Source organism: Glycine max, chromosome 3 (genome assembly GCF_000004515.6).
Source record: "Glycine max cultivar Williams 82 chromosome 3, Glycine_max_v4.0, whole genome shotgun sequence".
NCBI lineage: Eukaryota > Viridiplantae > Streptophyta > Magnoliopsida > Fabales > Fabaceae > Glycine > Glycine max.
In genome coordinates this window covers 35479224-35503678 of record NC_016090.4, presented here as the reverse complement: position 1 = coordinate 35503678, position 24455 = coordinate 35479224, and the positions used below count along the sequence as shown (strand labels likewise).

General features: G+C 33.5%; 1 protein-coding gene and 1 non-coding gene across 2 annotated transcripts in view; one reads left to right on the top strand and one right to left on the bottom strand.

Annotated features, from left to right (window-relative positions):
• Nucleotides 1-7595: 7595 nt before the first annotated feature.
• LOC113001319 (small nucleolar RNA U3) lies at nt 7596-7820 on the top strand. The gene has a single exon (XR_003266638.1). It is a non-coding gene; the product is annotated as a small nucleolar RNA U3 (small nucleolar RNA).
• A 4790-nt stretch (nt 7821-12610) lies between these two features.
• The window catches only part of LOC548016 (ferredoxin-dependent glutamate synthase, chloroplastic), a 28109-nt gene continuing 16264 nt past the window's right edge, over nt 12611-24455 (bottom strand). Inside the window, exons 11-33 of the mRNA XM_006576724.4 lie at nt 24282-24392; nt 23963-24178; nt 22977-23134; nt 22445-22574; nt 21520-21578; nt 21241-21346; nt 19495-19591; nt 19219-19334; nt 18936-19133; nt 18671-18781; nt 17529-17768; nt 17343-17441; nt 17149-17244; nt 16852-17049; nt 16686-16760; nt 16406-16534; nt 16218-16316; nt 15034-15176; nt 14848-14941; nt 14164-14402; nt 13961-14039; nt 13337-13420; nt 12611-13221 (exon numbers count right to left, since the gene is read on the bottom strand). Coding sequence (XP_006576787.1) covers nt 13060-13221; nt 13337-13420; nt 13961-14039; nt 14164-14402; nt 14848-14941; nt 15034-15176; nt 16218-16316; nt 16406-16534; nt 16686-16760; nt 16852-17049; nt 17149-17244; nt 17343-17441; nt 17529-17768; nt 18671-18781; nt 18936-19133; nt 19219-19334; nt 19495-19591; nt 21241-21346; nt 21520-21578; nt 22445-22574; nt 22977-23134; nt 23963-24178; nt 24282-24392 — 3039 coding nt within the window. The 3' untranslated portion in view covers nt 12611-13059. The remainder of the gene's footprint in view (nt 13222-13336; nt 13421-13960; nt 14040-14163; nt 14403-14847; nt 14942-15033; nt 15177-16217; nt 16317-16405; nt 16535-16685; nt 16761-16851; nt 17050-17148; nt 17245-17342; nt 17442-17528; nt 17769-18670; nt 18782-18935; nt 19134-19218; nt 19335-19494; nt 19592-21240; nt 21347-21519; nt 21579-22444; nt 22575-22976; nt 23135-23962; nt 24179-24281; nt 24393-24455) is intronic.

Here is a 24455-nt window from a genome sequence, read left to right as displayed (position 1 = left end):
GCAGCCAAAATGTTGGTGATAATTCTAATACCCAACAAAGTTTATTTTTAGCCGGTAGTACTTGTTTTGAAAATGAAAATATTTGGTATTCGTGTATTGGGTGTAACAAACATATGTATGAGAAAAAGGAGTTGTTTTCTTCTTTAGATGAAATGGTAAAATCTACCATGAGATTTGGAAACAATGCAAATATCCCTATTATGGGGAAATGCCAAATTACTATCAAGTTGAATAATGGTTCTCAAAATTTTATCTCTAATGTTTTTATGCTCCTGGTCCTCATCACAATTTGTTGAGTATGAGACAACTGTCAGAGAAGGGATACAACATGCAAATTTATCATGGCTATTTTATGTTAATGGACAAAAATGAAAGATTTGTTGCTAAGGTAAAAATGACTCCCAATCGCTTATTTCCTTTGAGGATTCATCATGAAAAATTGTCTTTCTTGAGTTCTATGACTCCAAATGATGATTGGTTGTGGCATATGCATTTTGGACACTTTCATTTTTCTGGATTGAATTATTTGTAAAGAAAAGAGTTTGTTTCTGGTTTGCCTGTTGTGAATATTACTAGTGGAGTATGTGATACATGTGAGAATGGAAAGGAGCACAAAGAATATTTTCCAACCGGAAAGTCTTGAAGGGCGAAAAAGCTGTAGGAGATAGTTCATTCAGTTTTATGCTCAGTTGAGATACAACACATGGTGTAACACTCCATTTTTTTTGTAAAATAATAAAAAGAGTTTTATTTAAAAATTAAGTTTTTATAAATTAAATAAATGAGAGAAAATAGTTTTTGTTAATTAAAATAATTATTTCATAGTATTATAAAATAAATAGAGTATAATGATGTTTTAGAAAATAAATGGATGTTTTAATTAGTTATTTATTTAATGAAAGAGTAAAATAAAGTTATTTTTTATAAAATAAAGAAAAATAGAGTAAATAATAAACTTAGAGTACCCTAGCTATAAATAGAGACATATTAGATCATTTTTTACATTTACAATACATTCCTACACTCTCCCTCCCAAATTCGTTATTCATTGTTCCTCTCCCAAAACCCTTTTCTTTTCTCGTATATATCCAAACCTATTCTAGTAAAACTATGATCTCGACCTTGTTAACCGTTGGATCATTCTGAAATTTAAACATCACCTTTGGAACTCATTCTTGCATATTCGCACCATTGGGATTTGTGAAATAATGTCTTTAGAGAAAGAAATGCCCCTCGCATGGAGACAGTGAAATTGAGGCTTCAATCCCTTCTCCTTCTCTCTAACGCTTGGAATCCCTAGCAGAGCAACCAAAGGAAAAGCTTGAGGAACCTATGAATCTGCTAGAGATCCTGCTATCATTGTCAAACTACACACATGAGCTCGCTTAGAGGCAAGTAATGAGTTACTCACCCTTGGGGATTAGAATAAACATGTGTAGGGATCACTAAAGGATAAATTTTGGGTTGTTTTATGAATTCCATTTAGGTTCTTATTCTTTTATTTGTGAATTGACTGTGTTTGACAGATCCATTGATGTCCTGATGTGAAATTATTGTGAAATTGATGTTCTTATGTTGAGTGTAAAGCCTAAAAATTGGGTCTTTTCTAATTAGTGTGAATTGATGAAATTAAGTAAGGAGAGATTTATCGTAAGAGGGAGTGAGATATTGATTTTGTATTTTTTCCCCTTGTTGTGCTTTTTAGGGTTTTTTTATATAGTTTGGAATTAATATTATAATTTGGAGTTAGAATAGGCTAACAGAATGACATTCTCGATTATTGTTTTAGTTTTAATATTTGGTATGAGTTTATATATTGTTATTCTTTATAATTGGCCAAAGTCTATTTAACTATAAGGTTCTTTGAAAGTTTTAGTGAATCCTTGGTGCAATTTTGTTTGATTATATTTCACTTTGAAAATTCATGATTAGAATATTTGTGTGTTTAGTTATTTATATATTGTGTGTGTTTATATATGTAATATTATTTGTATATTATGAATTGTGATTGAGATTGAGTATAAGTGCCAAGTTAAGCATGCGTTAATTTGTGAGATACACGTGAACATGTGATGGTGGATTGTGACATTGGGAGGTGTTAAATTGTGAACATGGGATATGATTATGAATAAGTGTGTGGTTAATACTTGATGTGATATTACTTGTATTTTGAGTTTTGAATTATACAATAACTCGACTGGTGTTTACCTTGAAAAAATTGTTTATGCCCAAGGTGTTAAAAGGAAAGTGTAAGGTTCCAACATGGAACCTGAGGTGTTAAATTATAGCGCAATACGTGAGGTGTTAAAAGGAAAGTGTAGGGTTTCAAGTTAAGAACCTGAGGTGTTAAATTGTAGTGCATTATGTTAATTTTTTTTTTGAAAATAAGTGTGAGGTTGTGGGTATTATATAATTCATGAGCAGTGTCTGCTTGTAAAAAGTTATTTTAGGGGGTGGACCTGAATCAGGAAGGTGAGACCCTAATGAATTCTTTGCAGTCTAGGTCTTAGGGTAAATATACTTAGGTTGAGTGCTTCTTTAAGCCTATGTTGATCCCATATGGTTGGACTATTCTTGTAAAACAGAATGACCCTGACTAGTCATCTTATAATTTCACTTAATGAGAGTGACTTGACATACCTATTGTGTAGTGTGTCTTGTTATGTATTCCTAAGCGCCTTGGTGTTATTTTTCGCTGACATGGTACCACATTGCATATAGGATGGAGTCTTAGTGTATCTGTTGCATAACGTCTGTGTAATGATCATTGTGATTTGCTACATGATGATGGGTAATGAATTGTGTGAGTGTGAGATGTTGTGTTGTACATGAGATTTGTTGTTCTAAACACATGATTAATGTGCAGGTGTGAAATGTGATTTTGTGATTAAATCCTTAGGACAAGTGATGTTACGCAATGAGTGGGAAAATGATGCGAATTGTGTTAGGTTGAGTTTGTTATACTTCTACTATATATATGTGTCTTCGTTTATATCTACCTATTTAGGAATGTGATAATTCACTCCCTGTATGTTGTTTGTGTTTGGATCATGTGATAATCTCGAACCTTGTGTTCATGGGAGCAGATGACTAGATGGATTGTTTAAAGGAATCTCGTGCTGGAGGATGTCGGAACACAATGCTCTGATAGGATGAGACATTGGGTAATAAGTTTCTGTTTTAATTGCATGATATTCCAAACATGTCATTTTAATTTATTTTATTTGCTACTTAACTTGAGTTCTTTTGTGAACTTGAACGACCTTGTTTTGAGTCAAAAATGTTTCTGAGAAGTTTTATTTGATAAAAGTGAAGCGAATGCAAACTTTTTATATGCATTTTAGGATAGAAGGTGTCACACATGATGGTAGCAGATATTTATCACTTTCATTGATGATTTTAATAGGAAGACTTGGGTCTACTTTTTGAAGTAGAAATTAGAATCCTATGATACCTTCAAGAAGTTTAAGGTGTTTGCAGAGAAACATAATGGATATAGAATTAAAGTACCCAAAACAGACAAAGGCCAAGAAAACCTCGCTTGTAGAAATTTCTTTGAGAAACATGAAATTCAACATTAACTGACAACCATATACATACCTTAACAAAATGTAGTTGCTAAAAGGAAGAACATAATGATCATGGACAAGGTGAGATGCATGCTAAAGGCCAAACAAATGCCTAATGAGTTTTGGGCGGAAGCAGTTATTACAACTGTTTATATTTCGAACAGATGCCCGACAAAGAGTGTTTGTGAGAAGACACTAGAAGAAGCTTGGAGTGAAAGAAGACCATCAATCAGACATCTCAGAGTTTTTGGGTGCATTGCATATGCACATGTTTCAAACCAACTCAGGAAGAAATTGGATGACAAAGGTGAAAAGTGCATTTTCATTGGCTACGACACAGATTCAAAGGCATACAAACTTTACAATCCGGAGACAAAGAATATTATTATCAGTTGAGATGTGACATTTGATGAGGAAGCTATGTAGGATTGGTCTTTAAAGTCCCAAAAGGAGCCAGTGGTGATTACTGGCTATTATGAAGAGAATGAAAGACAACTAGATCCAACACCTGATGAACTAAAATCTTCTAGGATGTCGTAGAGGAATCCTTAACTACCAACCAGATTGTAAGATTGTGTCATGTTTAATGATGATGACCCATCTGATGTGGAGATTATCAATTTTGTTTTATTTGCAGATTGTGAGCCATTGACATTTGAAGAAGCCTTAAGTGATAAGAATTGGAGAAAAGCCATGGTTGATGAGATTAATGCTATGGAGAAGAATGATACGTGGGAGTTAACAAATTTGCCAACAAATAAAAGGCCTATTGGAGTGAAATGGATGTACAAGGCAAAGTACAATCCCAGTGGAGAAATTAATCACTTTAAAGCAAGGTTGATTAAAAAAGGATATAAGTAAAATCCTGGTATTGATTATTTTGAGGTATTTGCTCCTGTTGCAAGATTAGATATGATTCGCATGATTATTTCTCTTTCGGCTCAAAATAATTGGAAGATATATCAAATGGATGTTAAATATGCTTTCTTGAATGGTATTATGGAAGAAGAAGTATATGTTGAGCAACTTGCAAGATATGTGTTCAGAGGAAAAGAAGACAAAATTTATAGATTGAAGAAAGCTTTGTATAGGTTGAAGCAAGCACTAAGAGCTTGGTATACGAAAATTGATTCCTATTTTGTGCAGCATGGTTTCAAGAGATGTCCTTTTGAGCACACATTATGTGTCAAATTTGTTGATCTTGAAGATATTCTCATTGTGTGTCTTTATGTTGATGATCTAATCTTCATTGACAATAATTCAAAGATGATTGCAGAATGCAGAGAGGCTATGATAAGCTATTTTGAAATGACAGATTTAGGCCTAATGTCCTATTTTCTTGGCATTAAGGTCATTCAACAGGATAATGTGATTTTTATATCCCAAAAGAAACATGCAAGTGATATTCTAAAGGAATTCAAGATGGAAAATTCAAAACCAATTTCCACACTAGTTCAAGAGAAGTTAAAGCTAACAAAGGAAGGTGATGAAAAAATGATCAATGCAACTCAATACAGAAGTTTGATTGGAAATCTGAGGTACTTGATGGTCTTTTGGAGTTGGCCTACTCTGTAGATTTATTGAAAAGCCGCGTATTTGCCATTTGTGAGGAGCTAAGAGAATTCTTCGTTATATTAAAGGTACTCTGATCGATGAAATTTTTTATGCCAACTATAATGATGTGAAGCTTGTTGGATACACAGACAATGATTGGACAAGAGATATAGAAACAAGAAAAAGCACATTAGGGTACATATTTCATCTAGGTACAGGTGCAATATCATGGTCTTTTAAGGAAACAACCAATTGTAGCACTTTCAATGGCTGAAGCTGAATATATTGCAACAACTAGTTGTGCTGTGCAAGCAGTGTGGATGAGAAGAATTTTAGAAGTGATGCATCATAAGCAGAACACTCCCACAAAAATATTTTGTCATTGAATTAAATCAAATTTTTCATAGGAGGTCCAAGCACATTGATATTCGATGTCACAAGATTTGGAAGTTGATAGTTGATAAAGAAATGTGGATTAATTATTGTCCGATTGAAAATCAAATAGTGGATATTTTTACGAAGCCATTGAAGATGGAGTTATTTCACAAGGTAAAGAAAATGCTCGGAATGATAAAGCTTAATTTAAGGGAGACAATGTAGATTAATTAAATCAAGTTAAAAAAAGTCACTGCTTTATTAGAAGATTGAAGAAGTTGAATTCAAAAAAGCAATGTTCTAGAAAACTTTACACCCCTAAATGAGAAAAATAAGTTTTTTTTTTTTAAAGTTCCAAAGAAAATATTAGGACGCAACGCGGTAGCATATCAACGTGGGTCATACTCATGTACTTACAAAAAGTACATCATAATTCATCAACCAATAATCCTTCAGAATTTACCATTCTACGGAAGCTCGGCTTATAACAACTTAACGATGAAATGTTGGAAATCAAAATTGAGATGTTTAGGAGACAAGGACACTCCACAATTATTACCAAATTGCAGCCTATTAGTATTGTAAATTTCACTAATATGTGGAACGGAACAGTTTGCTGTCAAGCTGATGCAGCTTCTGAGTCAATATATGATATACCAGTATGAGCATCAGTTACGATAAAATATTAAAAAATTAAAATATGAGCATGGCAGGATATATTATAGAAAAATATAAACAAAAAGTTATCATAATATAAATATAATTTTCATGATGTTCTAGTTAAATCATGAGATAAATATAATTTTCAAACTGAGTGTTTGTGTGTGGCGAAAGGAAATCCATTTCATGTAGCCCTTGAATTCCTCCCCCTTCCCACTAAGGCAAATTAACAAACTCCAAGTGTGCTGGTGTAAACCATGAATCGGAACATCTCTTTTAAATAATCGAAAAACTTAAAAGAAATTATTAATAAATATGAATTAAGTACAAAACTTTTCTTTGGTGAAACAATATTCTCAGTATTTAAACATCTTTTTTCCTCCTCCAAAGAGACCACATGAATATATAATGATAATCAATATTTAATAGTGGCCGCATAGAAGCAACAATCTTAAATTTCAATTTATGCCATACCTGAGAATAGTGTAAATCACGATCAGGATGGAAGGCAAGGAAGTCAGCAATCTTCTGTGCGTTATCCAGCACAAAATTCATTCAAAATTTTACACCATAAAAGATAATGACATGCCAATTGGATCTGAAGCATACTTCACAAATCAGATTGAGACCATTAAAATGAACTGCATTAGGTATGCTTGCACTTGTTATTATAGTGATGCTATTACTGAAAACCACGTTTTCGTTTCTCCTTTCTTTATCACTTTATGCAAGTCATATTATGTTCTACATAACCCCAAGCCTTTTTACAAAATTATTGACTAGTTTAAGGAAAGCTAATAACATTAAAATTAGCATCTATTAGAAGTTCCTGCAATGCAGCAACTTCAAATGTCAATACATTTAGGTGGTTAAAGTAATCAATACAATGATCGAAATATAATGAAAATAATTGCTAAGAATCCAGAGAAGTTAATAAACTAATCAAGCAATAATCAATGTCACAATCATCATAGCCAGTAGAGAAAAAGAAAATATGGGGAAGAAAAGTGTACAGCTCAGCTACCTGGCTACGAACTTAGATGTCATTTGCTTAATTGGGGTACTGGAATTAGATTTGATCCTTTTCATGCACCCAGTTTCGCCAAAATTAACCCCTTCGGGCTAGCCTCTGAAGGGTGTTGTATAATCTTGTAGTGATGGAATCAAGCATAATAAGAGCTTTTCAAAGCCTCTATTCAGTATTTCTTTTTCTAGAAAAGATAAAGATTTGGGACCAATGCTGCTGCTGTTATGTAGGAAACACCATGGGAAGAAGATTGTATCCATGTTTGTGCAATACTGAGACGAATTCTGATAAAAAAATGAGATACCTACAAGAGTTAGAAACGAGGCACAAGGGACAGGGAGGTAGTCCCACACCCGGCGTTTTTAACAAAATTCAAGCATTTATATACCTAAACACGGAGGCCTTTGGTTACGACCTTACTTGAACAGGATCTGTTCTATAGGCTCGTACCTCTGTGTCCTTGAGTTCTAAGGAGACAGGAACCTACGTCTGGTGGATGAATCATGACCGTGTGATCAGAGCGTGATTAACGGCCTGATGTGTTTCTCTTTGGAGGAGTCTCATCTTTGGCTGTAGAGGATCGTTCTTAGACACTTCCTTGTGCCTGGGATGGTCACACGGTTGTCTGACAGACCCAAATTCCTTTTTTATTTTTACCATTCTACGATTAGAAAAGAAAGTGCATTTATTTTGGGCTTTCATATGTTCGTTCATCGGGTTGTACTTTTATGACAGCCCATATTTGGGCTTTTATTATAAAATTGTTGAATAAACTCTTAGTTTTAATTTAAGGTAATTTAATTTTTTTTTTCAAACCAAATTTGATGGCAGGAACTAAAAATCTAAAAATGAAATGTTTAAAACTTGCCTAAAAGAAATTACAAGGATGTAAATTATTAAATTGCATAGACGAAAAACTTAATTTAACTCATAACATTATAATTTTTTTTAATTTGTAATTTTACAAAACATTATTTTCCCTAGTTTTTCATTATCATTTTATACTAAAAAATATATTAAAGTGAATAACATTTTATAACATGGAGGAGTAACAATAATTTTGTAAAATAAAAAATTAAGTTATCAATGCTTATAATTATAAGTTGATCAGTGTCTATAATTTCATGGACTAAAAATATTTTTGATCAATAATTTTGATTTTAATATATATACATAAGAAGACATATCAAGTGAGAGAGGTACTCATAGAAAATTGATTTAATTGTATATTTTAGCATCCAACTATCATTATTTCATAAATTTTATCATCCATTTTTTTTTTCTGTAAAATTTATCACGCAAGTTTTAATTTGCATATTTTACCAATGCTGTCATGTCACTAAAAAATTTAATGAGAAAACAAAAAATAAATCATTTTGTTACTAATTTTTGCAACACGATATAGTTTTGTTAATTGATAAAATATACAATTAAGTCAGATTTGTTCTCATCTCAAGCAAGGTACAAAGTAAAAGCAAACACTAATTTTCTTCTCATTCTCATTTGTGCAGTAATTAAGAACTCAATTTTGAGATATACAAAGTAAAAAACCCATAAATATAACTACATTGAATGGGAATCCAAATCACTCCTTCATGTTTCCTTTCTTGTCTTTTAAATCCAAATTTGATACCTCATGGTAAAAAAAAAAAAAAAAAACTAAACACGTATCAATTTCTTAGAGGGACATGAAACGGAGTAGGTGATTTCTGTCTATTGGATGGTGCGATGTATCTCTCCAGTCTAATAAGTTATAACACCCCAATTTTGGGAAGTGCTAAATTGTGTTTATCCACCACCATATTTTGCCATTAAAACCGATGCATGCACTTGCCATTGACAAAAAGAAATTAATTAGAAGGATTCGCATTCACAGTTCCAACTAATGTAAGTCAAAAGAAAATCCACATGATAATAGTTTTGCCATCAAAGGGAGCTAGGCTGCCATATTGGAGAATGCCAGAAAAGTAGGAAAGTCTGATAAAAGAAAAGAAAATAGATGGCTGCCACATTTTACCAATAACTACAAAAAATACGCTTCTTTGGTGGATTCAGGAGAGTGACAGTCCTATAAGAAAAAAAAGAGAGAGAGAGAGAGAGTCCGTGACCAAATATAATCTTCTTTTTACCTTTTCAAATTCAAAATAACAAAAAGATTAAAACACCATCTAAGGAGAGGAGGGGGGTCAACACCTTTGCTTAGTCGAATTTGGGTGGATCCATGAGCTCTTGGTTGATTCACTACAACAAGAGATTCATAATAAGCATCTCATTAGCGTTTATGCTAAGGCTTTTTGGGTTTAAATCAACCATGTTCATGGTGGTGCTGACCATAGCAATCTTGGTTCTACCACTGATGCTACCACCTCTACCTCCACCACCAATGATTCTTATGTTGGTGCCTCTTGTGATAATGCTGCTTCTGGTGAAATTGGCTTTGTATTCCAAACATGGCCCTGCAGATGTCATTTATCAGTGTAATTTTACTTGGTAGTTAGTTACCTACGCAATTCTCTCTTCATATGCACACAGAAACATGCTTGTCTCTGTGATCCATTTTTCTCTTGCATCAATGTTGCATGCATGCTTAGAGATAACTGATAAAAGTGTGTGTGTGAATTCGGAATAGTCCCTTCTTTTGATGTTTTTTCTTTCTTTCATTCGTCGACCTTTAACCCAGAAATCATAGCAATGTAGATAAATTTATCCAGAAAGAATACAATATTTGTTTCAGAATCTCGTATACGCATGTATATGTATAAGTATTTATTTATCCAGACTCATACTATTGTACTATTGTATATTTGTGTTGGCACCAAAGGGAAGAGCAGCAATTATAAAGAATTATCATATATATATATATATATATATAATTTTTTATTATTCAAATTTCATTTAACTCAATAAAATTAGAATAAGTTCCAATATCAATTCTTTAATTATTTGAATATTAAATATGATAAAGATATTTAGGCACTCCTGTCCTATTTGACACTACGTAATACTACATATAAATCAGTTTTATCTCTCATTTTTTATATTTTATATAATGTATTAGCATATAAAAAATTAATACATCTCAAAATCAAAGCGGACAACATTTTGTTGTGGCACTTCGTTGTTCATAAATCATCTTCCCTTTGTGTATTCTAGTGAAACTCAAACTATATCTAAAAAAACGTGTTGTGACCTCTTAACGCAGTACAATGTTTTAATCAAGTGTGTAGAGATTTTCTTCACAGGGGGGGAAGCAATTCAATTTCATTATTACTAACATTTGTTACTCGGATTTCAACACCGACATGCCGACATTTAGTGGGTATACATGGCATTTGGTTGCTTTGTTTTGTTATCAAAGAAAAGGGAAAATAAAGGCAAGAGAAGCGTGATTGCAACTACACACAAATTTACCCTTGTTATCATTCATCATCATCATCTTCAATTCTTCATCTTTATTCTTTCCTTTCCTTAAAGTCTAACACCTTAATTTGACTGTCTCATTTTCAGCAATTTCCGTTACGTATACTAATTATATGCTATGCCAAACCAACAATCAACAAGTTGGTACATACCATTTGCGGTTTTGCTTAGTCAAATTTTATGATTAACTTTTCAAATTTTGGGGGGTGCGGAGAAAAGGAATAGTGATGATTACTTATATTCAGTTTCTTCTACGCTTTCTTTATATATGTATATTCTTCCATTGGAAGTTCCCTTGTGGAAAGAAAATTAAAAAACGATGATGGCTTGATAGTAATTGGGTTGGTGAAGAAAGCTTATCCATTCATTTGGTAAAAACACAAGTGGGATAAAAAAAAAAAAAATAGAGAAAATGACAATTTCATTATACCTTAGTTTTGCCGATTTTCTTCTAACTAGTGTGACGCTGCATCATTTTTCACGTTTAAAATTCGTTAGGTGAAACTTGAAGGAAGCTACATGAGGAATTGACAAGTTCATTAGACCATAAAATAGCTTGGTTTTGGTTCAATGTAGGATTTACCAATAAGCTAGGGTTTGCCCTACCAATAGGAAGCTTCGGCAATTGGAACATGAATGATTAGGTGACAATTTGAGCAAAAACACAAACAATAATGATCATAGTTTTGATTGTAGACGTCAATATTGAAATTTGGAATGAACATTAAACAATATAACAGAGAATATATATGTTGGGAGACAAACGATGCTTCTCAGAAGCAAAAGAGCCAGAAGTCTCCTTTTGACATTTGTATAAAGGACAATGAATTTGGTGAAGATTTGCCGTACTAAACCCCACCTTGATATTTGATGCTTGAACAAGAGACGCGAACTTTATTATTCTGCATGTGAAGTGTTTACGCAATGTGATGACCTTTTACATTTATTTGTTGGGTTAAATATAAATATATATATATATATATATATATATATATATATATATATATGTAGTTTCTCATAAATATAATAAATTTTTATTTTAATTATTTAAAGTTTTTGTTGTTGAATGTTTTAATTATTTAATTTGAACTTTATAGATTTATTTTTTTAAGATGATTTTTATTATTGTTTAATAATGACATGTCTCTTAAAGAATAATAATACATAAATAATCTTTTATTTTAAATGCCTAACCAACACTTCTTATTCTTTCTATCATATTATAAATTTTTTTCGTATGCCTATACTCTAAAAAATTCACCGTTTGCAATATAAAAAAATACATTTATAAAAATTTCACCACTACACAGTACACACCATTGTAGAAGCAAATATAGAAAAACAGTATTTAATTTATTTAATTTTATTTCCTACTTTTTTTACTAAAAATAAAATATTAATAACGTATCAAAGAAATTACTAACACATAAGAATATAAATTTATTTAATTAAATTATATATTTAGTGATAAAGAAGGAAATAAATAGTAAATTAGTTTATTAGCAACAAATAATTATAATTTGATTCATGTAGGAGTTAATATTTGTATTTTTTATGAAAAAACAAATAAAATAAAATATTTAATTTGAAGGAACAAACGAAAAAAAAACATACACATTTTATAATTTTAGCTATAGTAGGATTCGAAAGTGAGTCTTTTCGTAAGCTCTGCATAAACTATTACTAAGATATCGTGGAGAGCTTACGAAAATAAGCTAAAAACATCTTATGAATCAATCATAAGCTATTTTCATAAACTCTCAAACACTCTCATACCTGCGTATCACAAACTCTCTCAAATAAGATGTTGATAAGCTCTTCCAAACGAGCATATAATGTCTTGAAACTTTTAGCAAAGCTGTTCAAAAAAGCCTCTAACTTTGTACCCAATCATTACCTCCCCATTGATATTATTCATTACAAATACTTGAGATGTTTCTTAAGGTATTGTAAATTCATCTCATGTATAATATGTATTAAACCCGCTAGTACTTTATCAACAATATAAGCATAAAAAATTACATCCTATATTTATAAGTGCAGAGAAACAACGCACTTCGATCGTGCAAGGAAAAAACAATAATTTTTCATTAATTCAGGAGAGCAAAGGGGACCCAGGCATATCAAGCCCCAACTATTTATTTTGACCGTCCACAAAAGTCCCAATCAAATTCGAATCAACTGCATTTTATATACAGCTTTTTTCCTTTCACATGGCTATACAAAAGAGAATGCTAATGCTTCAGATGGATGTATACGGGGTTCCTCATACTGCTGGCAAAAATGATCTTGAGAATACATGCAGCACCATGGTTTCAAGGGATAGTTTAATCCCATATTTTGGCTAGCATTTCCACCTAATTGATAGCCTCTCCAATTCCTGTACAAATCAGGGACACAACAATGGCTCCATAGCCTGGCGTAATCAATGTAATGTAACCTTAGATTGTTACCCTAAGCAGACTGATAAGTGACCTGATCTGCCGTAGTTGTGTCATATTTGGCATTTGCCTCGGGGGTATCTTCTTCACTAGGTGGAACCAGCTGCCAAAATAGTGATAAATACTTATCCCAGTCCTTCAGAATAGCCGCACCTTTGGTACTACCGGTTTTTTCCTTTATACAGACAATATACAAAATTTGTTTTGAGCATTATGATAATCAAGTGATATATAAAATTCTGCCTACATTGATTGCAAATGCATAAATTAATGTAAATAGAGGGACTTACAACGTGAGCTTCAATCAGGCTCTTCAGTTGCATCTGTCCAACAGGGGCTGACACCCGTTGGATTTTTACAATTTCTCTGTTTACCTGTGAATTGACTCAGATATAAGCATAACAAAAAAGCATGGTTTGTATCAAGCAGCATAAATAAAAGGCTTTCAAGGTTATTATGGTTATTTTTTTAGAAGCATTTTTTTCCCAAGGGGAGGGGTGTGGTCTAAAAACTATGCTGTGGTTGAGAAAAATTCAATGCTTGATGACAAGTACTTATGAGCCACTTGATGAGATAGACTGATAGACAATCACAACTAGAGTAAGAGCACCAGATAAATTAGATAACTACAGCTATAAGATTAGTTAGAAGCAAATTTTAAAGGCAGTTGGTGTTTCATGAAAAGGCACTTGTGAGATTTGGGAAGATCTTCAAACGGTAGTATACTAATATGTTTTTTTCTTAAACCGTTGAAAATGCTTCCCAAACTACGGATTTATCATTCTCTCTTTTTTCAAACATTAGAGGAATAGTAAGGGAATCCAGATCAGAAAAAGAATTTCAATAATCCATGCATGTCCTCATTTGTAATAGAAAACAGAGAAAGGACAGTGAAATGGGTCTCTGGCACAAACCTTGGGTATGAAAGTATCGTCCTCATCAAGAATGTAAGCCAACCCTCCAGTCATACCAGCAGCTACATTTCTACCCACTCTGTCAAAGGTTAAAAAATAAGTGATAGCCTCAGTTTACTTCAATTCTTTCCATGAACAACCATACAAAGGGAGTTCGGAAGAGGAAAAGAATGGAATAGCTTTGATAAAGAAATAATACTCACTTTCCCAAGACAACCACACAGCCACCAGTCATGTACTCACAACAATGATCTCCTGCGCCTTCCACCACTGCTTCAGCAAGTGAGTTTCTGACAGCAAATCTTTCACCAGCTCTCCCTCTAACGAAGACCTGTCCACCAGTTGCACCATACAAGCAAGTGTTCCCTACAATAGCTGCATCCTCAGGTTCAAACCCGGTCTTGTCGACTGGAGTGATAACCAACTCACCTCCAGCAATGCCCTGGCAACATTCACAAATAAACATATGGTGACAAAAGGGGTATCTTAATTCAAATAAACATTCACAATGTGCCCCAACTCAGTATCTAACTAAAACAAGAACAGATACTTCAAGACAAAAACATTCATTTCATTCACTATGGTGACAAAAGGGGTGTCTTAATTCAAATTAACCCTATAATGCACAACTTGATTACATTTGGAAAAAAAGTAATATTATCAAATCCTAAGAAAAGCAGGGAGGAACAACCAGAAGAAATTTGTCGAGTATTTCACCAATTAAGTACAGTACATCACTGAATAAATAAGCATACTGGGATATAATAATCAAGTAACCAGGTCTCATACTTTTCATCACTATATAAATGAATAATAGTTACACATTTCATGTTTAATTTCCTAACAAGTTCTTAGGTAATGCGAAACAGCAAGTTTTAATAAGGTACCTTCCCAACATAATCATTAGCCTCTCCAACAAGGCGAATGTTCATTCCAGGAGTCAGAAAGCATGCAAATGACTGCCCAGCACTTCCTGTAAATCTGGAAGCAAGGAGATTTTTATTATTTTCAACATTCCACTAGATACTTAAATACAAATATTGGATTTCAAACTGCCAATTAAAACATCTTACGTTATATTCAACTGTCCAGCAAAACCAGTGTCACCGTACTTCTTTGCAATGACACCAGCTATACGTCCACATACAGCACGATCAATGTTGTATATTTTTATGGTCTTATTAACCACCTTTTCATTTTCAATGGCATCGGCAACCTGAAAAACAAAAGATTTAATATTGCTGCCTCACATATGACATTTTCTTATAAAGCACTGACAGCCATTTTCCTCATCTCATTCCCTTATTTTATCAAACACAAAGTCAGTTAATCAAAAAGGGTAAAACAGCCACGCTCCAAAATTAGATAGTGTAGGTCTTTTTCCCCCCATCCAACACTTCATACTCTCAATTTGATTTTTTTTACCCTTTTTTTAACTTTATAAAAAACTTACCCTGGTGTCAGAAGGCTTTTGTTATACAAAAGTATGGGGGAGAGTTATTGTAAGCAGCCTTACCCTTGCATATGCAAAAAGGCTGTTTCTGGATTCAAGCCCATGACCAACTGGTCACCAAGGCACAACTTTACCATTGCGCCAGGGGTTGCTCTCTAAGTAAACTTCATGAAAGACAAATTTTTAAGTGCTTTTTTAGTCAAAGAATAGCATTTATTTCAATTAAGAAATTTTGAGAACTATGAAATCAACCCAGGGAAGAAAAAGATATCAGACAGTAGATAAATAGTACATCTAAAAAATCACTAGTAGGGATATGGTGTTTTATCTCCTCCCCCTCCCTACATACTCTCTTAACATATATTGGATGCTAAATGAATTTGAAAATTTTTTAGACCTTCTTACTTGGGGAAAACAAATAGTTGAGAAGCATAGGATAATACAACTTCAGAATATTTCAACTTGTCAATGTTTGGAAGCTGAATGTTAATGGTCTAAACATTTTCTCAGAAATTTCATATGTATAACTAATTTAATAAGATAGAAATCTGAAAAATAAATTACAAATGTATAAAGTAAATTTTAGAACGATAACAGATGCAAACTCTGGAAAGCCGTGATCTTATCTACAATGTTAAGATTACAAGATGATTTTATGCACAGGAGGCCCACAGATAAAATTAACTAGAAACTAGAATGAGTCCTAGTATTTGAGCACTGAATATGATTGACGTACAAACTGATCTAAAGAAGAGCAGGGGAGGCCAATAATATTTTTAATACCAACACCTATAATTGTTTTACCTCTGGGTCTGCTAGCAAAACATCATCCAGAACAGGACCATTGGTATGAGGCTCCTGATTCCTAATTTCGGTACTGCTCCATTTAGGCAACCCAACATTCTGAAAATGAATAGTTAATCAAACATGTCAGAGAAGCAGGTAATTCAACTCAGAAAGGAAAGATATATATGGTTATAGGCAATTCGTACAGAGAGGATATAATTCAGATCTAGATGCTGAGTTTTTGCTAGAGATATGTCTCGTGGTTGAAACAAGTCAGTCCGGCCAATCACATCATCCAACTTCTCATACCCCAGCTGTGCCAATATGCCTCTTACCTGGTCAAATAATGATATTTATTCCAGACAGCATGAGGAAAACATTACTTAATCCAAATTTCAACGTGGTAAATCAAAATTAAATCAATAACAGCAACTCCAAAATAAGAAAAATTAAGATGAACATATATCAATAGCATCCCCAAATTACCTCCTCAGCTACATACAAAAAGTAGTTGACAAGGTCCCCAGGAACACCAGGAAAGCGTGCACGCAACTCTTCCCTCTGAAATGTAATGATACATTCATGTTAGACAAATAAATGACGAGTAATGATTACATTAAAGCATTAAATAATAAATCAGCCTTCTAGATACCTGACTGGCAACACCAACTGGGCAATTATTGGTGTGGCAAATGCGGGCCATAACACATCCAGTAGCAATCATTGCCACTGAACCAAACCCATATTCATCAGCACCCATTATTGCTGCCATCATGACATCTACTCCACTTCTAAACCCACCATCAACTCTGAGAATAACCCTTTCTCTAAGTCCATTTTCAATGAGTGTCTGCAAGAAAAATAATCCACAATAATATAGCTTACAAATTTTTTTGGTAGAAATGATCAAAATAAATTCTAATTGCACAATTTCATGATTCAATATAACCTGGTGAGATTCTGTAAGCCCAAGTTCCCAAGGACCTCCTGCATGCTTGATGGAACTTATAGGGCTTGCTCCTGTTCCCCCATCATGTCCTGAAATCTGTAAGTTGATCACATTATGATATGTTATGCTTCACAAAGGACAAATGCATATCTGAGCAATATATATAGAAGCAGCTAAAAAATGTATATGGATACCTGTATAATGTCAGCATTGCCCTTTGCAACCCCAGATGCAACAGTGCCAATTCCAGCTTCAGCCACCAGTTTTACAGACACCTTGGCCTTAGGGTTCACCTGTTCAACCAGAGATTTTTCTTCAGTATACTAATTGCTAAAATTCATTCAAAGGAAACAAGTGAATAAAACAAGCAAGAGTGTCACCTGATGAAGATCAAAGATCAACTGAGCAAGGTCCTCGATAGAATAAATGTCATGATGAGGAGGTGGAGATATAAGAGGAACTCCTGGTTTAGAATTTCTCAACCTAGCAATATACATGCTAACTTTTTTTCCAGGCAATTGTCCACCTTCACCAGGTTTTGCACCTTGTGCAATCTTGATTTCTAACTGATCAGCATTTGCCAAGAATGTTGGGGTGACACCAAACCTTCCAGAAGCAACCTGAAAAAATGCAATATATTTTATCGGATCACCACTGCCTATCACAATTTCTATGACTAGAGCTGCTACCTGATCAAGTTTAGAATAAATACAATTTAAATCAGCCAGATTGACTGAATATAGAGATTAGCTTGCCATCCAATTAGATTAAGAACTAAATTTGTAATCATGAATTATAACAGAATGAATACTCATTGGGTCCACCAAACGTAAATCACACCCACAAAGAATATGATGTAAGGCATGATCTATAACCGACTTAAAACTTTTGTTGCAATATTCACTTCCTGCATCTGGATTCTTAAGCTGATACAGCAGGAAGGTGATCATATGTTGGCAGTCCCACCATGCTTGTTGCACTTACAGAAAAACACCAAATTCTATCTTACAAACTTAGGTTTGGGAGAGTTGGAAAAAGAGGATTAATTCATGGCCATCGTTTTAGGGGGCATAGTTGCAGGGCACTGGCAATTGGAAAAGCATATGTTGGCAGCCCCATCACGCTTATTGCACTTACAGAAAAAAAATTGTCTTCCATACTTAGGTTTGGGAGAGTGGGAAAAAAAGGATTAATTCATGGCCATCATTTTATGGTGCATAGTTGCAGGGCATTGGCAATTGAAATCATATAATTGCAAGGCATCAGCTAAACAAATCAGATTACAGTATATAATTTGGCTAATTAATTGTCAACATTCAACATAGAATAATAGTTTCTAAAAAGCTGTATGCTATAGTGATTTTATATAAAGGTTAAATAATTTGACTCAGAAAGAACAAATAAGGCTGAAGTATTAAAATAGTCCATCTAAAGATTTTCCAGCATCACACAATTAATATAATAACATTACTATAGTCAACAAAGTTAATGGAGGTATTTTTAAAATTTTCAGTGCAATAACCTGCTTGATGGCACTAGTTGCAGTATCCCCATTTTGAAGACCTTTAAGATGAGGAAGAGTTGGAGAGTAACCATCTACGACATCTGTAAGTGGTTTCCAGCGAACAGGATCCTGAATGCAATACATGTACATTAGGTCATCGTTGAAATGCAAATAAGTTAAGGAAATAAAAATACAAAAAAAAAAAGAAGAAATTATTTGTTACTCAATATGAATGTACGATGTATCTATACCAACAGTTATACTGGTATAGAAGTTATATTACCTCCCCACCTTCCCCTGAATTTGATTTTCCACCTATTCTGTTCATGGCAATTGCAATTGCTTCATGAGTTTCTCTGGAAATAGCTCCAAGTGACATGCCCCCTGTGCAAAACCGTTGCACAATAGATGAAGCAGGTTCAACCTTCCCCACAGGTATTGGAGCACGATCACTTTTGAATTCAAGAAGATCACGGAGAACCTGAAATGAACAACAGATATATCACATAAATCTGTTGTAATAAAATGTATAATAACAGTATGAAAATAGGATCTCCAAGAATTACATTCACAGGTCGATTAGCCAAATATTGCTGATAAACAGAAAAGGCACTTTGACTTTTCTGACGAACAGCTTTGTGGAGCAACTTTGACATTTCTGGGTTATTTGCATGATACTCCCCTTTGAAAATGTAAATCAAAATCATTCAATTTATATCATACCTAGAACACTACTATGAATGCAACTTCATTCATAAAACAATAACACTCATTCAGTTTTACTAAAAGCATGACAAAAAGTCAACTGATTCTTCAAATCAGCATCAGCACTGAATTCATACCTCCTGGTCTGAACTGTATAAATCCAAAATTTTCCAACCTTTTAGCTGTATCTTCAGAGAATGCCTTCACCCAGAAAGACAAAGTCTCTCTTGCCACCTGCACCATATCAGAGTATGAGTGAAGTTTCAATGTAAGAGATATCCATTATAATGTAAATTCAAGTATTGAACACTGTCCATTCTTCACATTCATAAACTCTTGTGCAAAAGAAATAGTGTATAATTGTACCCAGGGTGTTTACAAACATAAGAATTTACAAGCTCAGAAAAGATGGAGTGTAAGTATTAAAATTCTAGCTGTTAAGAGTAGCTACTGTGTGTGAGTAGTTATCATAGTCTGTTGTAGCAGACTTCAGTTATCAGTCAGTTGGGTAGATATCTGTGAGTGAGGTGGTTACAGAAACTGATACAGAATTTAGTTCGTTCTTTCCTCAGCATAACAATGTAATTCTAGACTGTATTGTCAAATCATTCAACAGTTTCTGAATATTTTCAGTAATAAAATTCTCTGGGTGATTTCCTCTCATTTCTCTCACTTTCTCTTTCCTGCATTTTGTTCTTCTGTAACACAAGCAATTAATATTGCATGTACCAAGTTCACATCACCTACCAGAATTTTCCCTAAAAGAAGTCTTGAAGGAAGCCTTATTTAGGTGTAACATTCAAAGTCTTAAAATTGAAAATCAATTTTATTCAGGGTCATGATAAATATAAATATACGTGCTCATAAAAAAAATGTCTATAAAGAAAATATAGAATGAAGACAGAAATACAGATCCGAAGAAGATGAAGTCTTCTCCAACAAAAAGAAGCGAAGTACAAAGAAGGATAAGAAATTGTCTGAAATAGACAAAGATAGATAGAAATGTTGATAAATATGGATGTAAAAATAGATTATAATGTTCTACATCTTTCCATCCTCTTATTCATGTATAATTATATATTGCTTTACATTAACGAACTTGAGAGAGAGTAATATTTAACTTAACTAGGAAAATGATTGATACAAAAGGTTCAGCTCTGTTACAATGAAATATATATACAGGCAGAGACTGCATTGACCATATATGACAGTACTACAGTAGTAACTATCATAGCAACTGTCTACCTTTCAGTTATAACTGACTGATAGCTGTACAACTGTCAGTGAAGAAACTAAAGCTATAACTGAAAGTACAGAGTGCAGCAGACAAGTAAAAGCAGTCTCACATACATAACATGAATTTTTTTTACATCAGCAAAGTAGGAGAAATGCTCCCAGCACTCTCTCTAACATTGGTTGGAATTTGTAGGAAATCACAAAATTAAGTGGGTATCCCTCCTTACTTAATGAACTCCTCTTAGAATGTGGGTTTGAGCCTAACTCAACCCCAAAAGCTAGCTTGTGGGGTGAGGATTACCCCCCACTTATATACTCTATCTTTGTCTTATCTCTAGCCAATATGGGACTTGGGTTTTCCCCAATAGCTCATATTTTGTAGTTTTCAATAAATTTTAACCAATGTGCTATAAAGAGTATGTTGCTAGCATTCCATGATGTAATACATTTGTAGTGCCAAAAGGCTGTATGGTATGATATTTATCTACCATTATGTTAGGCAAACAATATCAATATTAAAAAACTCGGACAAAAAGTATCATTGATCAAGTGTTATCAGGCGCAATGAACTGATGCTTATATTGCCAATAAAGTATAAAAACAATTTGCATTTTCATTCTCAGGCTTGACTCTGTAATGTTCCTCACCTCATCAAAAGTTAATCCACCAATTTTCGACACACTTCCTCTGAATGCAAGATCAACAACTTCCTTCCCTAATCCATAGACTTCAAATATTTGTGCACCACAGTAACTAAACAAGAAATTGGAAAATATATTTGTCAAAAGCATATCAGTAAGGAATGCAAAGAAATGAAACAATTAAACATTAGACAAACTACTAACTTATTGAAAAAAAAAAGGAATATACCAGCCTTCTCTGGCATAAGTTTCCCTTTATGACTACTTTATTTCAATATCACGTACCTTGATAGCAATGAGATGCCCATTTTGGAAAGAATTTTAAGAAGACCTGCTTTTACAGCCTGAAATGCAGGCAAAAATGAAAATCATTAGGTCGTTACTTATATTTTAAAAAAAAATTAAAGAGGAATTCTTTAATAAAAAGAGGGGGGACAATGCGAAGGATGAAGAAGTTTCTTCTCTTAAAGGTACCTTTTTTAATATACAATTATTGTTTTTCAAGTCTTATTATGTTAGTAATCTTACATAGTGGTACAGGGCTAAGCTAGTATTACTTGTAATATACTCATGTTAGACCAAGATTATTAGTATAAAAAAATAGATGTATTAGATTAATGCATTGTCAAATCAAATCATATCAAAAAATATCAATCATTCAGAGACCAATTTTCACATTTTTACTTCACATCAATTCCTGATGTTGAAATTTGAAAATAGAACAGAATCTTCTTCTTTGTAATTATTGAGATAGATTCTACTTTCTTTCCTACTTTCCCTATTTCCCTTAATATGTTTAGATTTCCCCAATTTCTTTTTAATTTTTATAAGTTTACCCTATAAAAGGGGGATTCGTGCTTGTACCGCAAACACCCAGAAGTTTAATCTATTTTATCTTTAATTTCCCTTCAATCTCACATAATCTTATTCTACTCTGGATTCACTTTTCTCTTGTGTAAAAATGAGTTTATCTCATTCATACAGTTAATGAATGAAACTCATTTTAGCACAGTATTAGTGAAACATTTTCAACTAAAAGTAGCTCTCCCGTGTTTGCCTAAGGACCATTATTTAAAATACAAATTAAATAACCAAGTCATATACATAGCCACCATAATCACAGATTGGCATACAAAAAAGGAAAAAATACAGTTTATTACTTCTGGATCTGAAATAAAGTCAAAAGAGTGGTTTGAAGTTGGGCAGTAACCTTGCAATAGTTCTTCTGTGCCTGTTCAATCGATACAGTAGGCATCTTTCCATTCCTCATCAGATTTACAGTTTTATTACTCAAACGCCATTGCCGACATGTCTCCAATGCCAAGTACGGACACACAGCACTAAAACAAACAAAACAGATATATCACACTATGCTCAAGAAGATGTAAGTGGGTTTAACTAAGCATGATTCCCATCTTACATTGCTGCGACCAACTTATACAAGGTAGAATTAATTCCAATAACACCAGTAAACAATTGTTAAGCGCAGAAAAAAAAATTTCAGATTTATTCAATTTAAATGAAAAAATTGCTTCTTGACAAGTGTAAGAATATAACTGTACCATAAACTAGCATATTAACAAGGAAACAAAAAATATCTTCAATCTATATCAGGTCTAACAAAATTGAGACTAATAAATGAAAATTTAGATCACAAAACACGACTCCTAATATAAGATTAAAATAAGGAAGAAATGAAAACACTACATCTAACAGAGACTTAAGTAGGGGCATTAAATAACCTTGCACCATATCCTATTAAACAGGCAAACTGGTGAGTGCTAAAGCACTGAGCAGTATCTGCTACAATTGAAGCTGACATTCGCAGGCCATTCTGGATTAGATGCTGATGAACAGTACCAACAGCAAGGAGTATGGGAATTGCAGGATGAGTTGGTTCCTAGGACCAAAAAGAAAGGAATGCATTATTAGCTCAAAGACACATCCAAATATATACTGTATTGGAAGCATATTGGAATTCATGCTCTCATGAAAGGAGATAATGATGACCATACAATCATAATGGAGGGTCAAATTTAGACTTGGAAGAAAACAATCTTGACCATGCATGCATGGCTAAGATTAGATGGTATCAAAGCCTATCCTAGATCCTATATTTTTGGGCCACTTACCAAGTCCAATAGTGGTGGGCATGTATTAGGAAAAACCCAAGTCCCGCAACGGCTAGAGATAAAACCTAAAAAGAGTATATAAATGGGAGCAGTCCTTAAAATGTGGGTGGGTTTGAGCCCAACTCAACCCCAAAAGCTAGCTCATAGGGTGAGGGTTGCCCTCCACTGATATACTCTATCTTGACACTATCTCTATCCGATGTGAGATTTGGATTTTTTCCAATAATCCTTGACTTACAAGCTGATTTTGTAGGGTTGAGTTAGGTCCTAACCCAAAATTCTAAGAGTTGTTATCACTATTTAAAGAAAAAAAAAATCTCCACGATGCATGCGAGAAACAGTCTTCATCACTTTATAAATGGAAAGGAAGTTCATAAATTCAACAAATTTGAATCAACAATTAAATTAAAAATGAGGAGAAACTGCGATCATTGCAGACAATAGCCATATCCTGTCTTGTGGTCATCTGATTAGTAATTACATATGTATCAAATCATTGCTTCTATTATTTGCCAAAAAAGGCATTGCTTCTATCCTTGAGAGATATAACAAATATACTCTTTAGAAAGATACAGGTTCTACTAGATGGTCCTTACCAGTGCTTCTGAATGGTCTGATAGAATAAGCAGCTGGGAACCATTTCTGACAGCTTCATCTGCAGCCTCACAAAGCTTATTTAATGCTTTCTCCAAGGAACCTTCAATGCCCTTACTTATATCAAAAAATGTAGGTAATACTTGTGGTTTCAAGTATGAGTCTTTTAGTAATGACTCAAGCTCCCCTTCATTCAATACTGGACTAGATAACATAACCTGCTCCAAAACATATCATCATCTTGTGGCAAGAAAAGGCAACAAAATCATGGGCATTATATGACAATGACAAACTAAATATTACAGATGTATGCTAAAATACCTGTGAAGCATTCTCTGGCCCAGTTTCCAATATATTCCTTCTCTTCCCAATATTCACTTCAAGAGACATAACCAATCCTTCTCGAAGAGGATCAATTGCAGGATTTGTAACCTGTACTAAGAAAAATGAAGAAAATTGGAGCAGTGGCATCAGAGTGAATTAAAGAGCAATTTA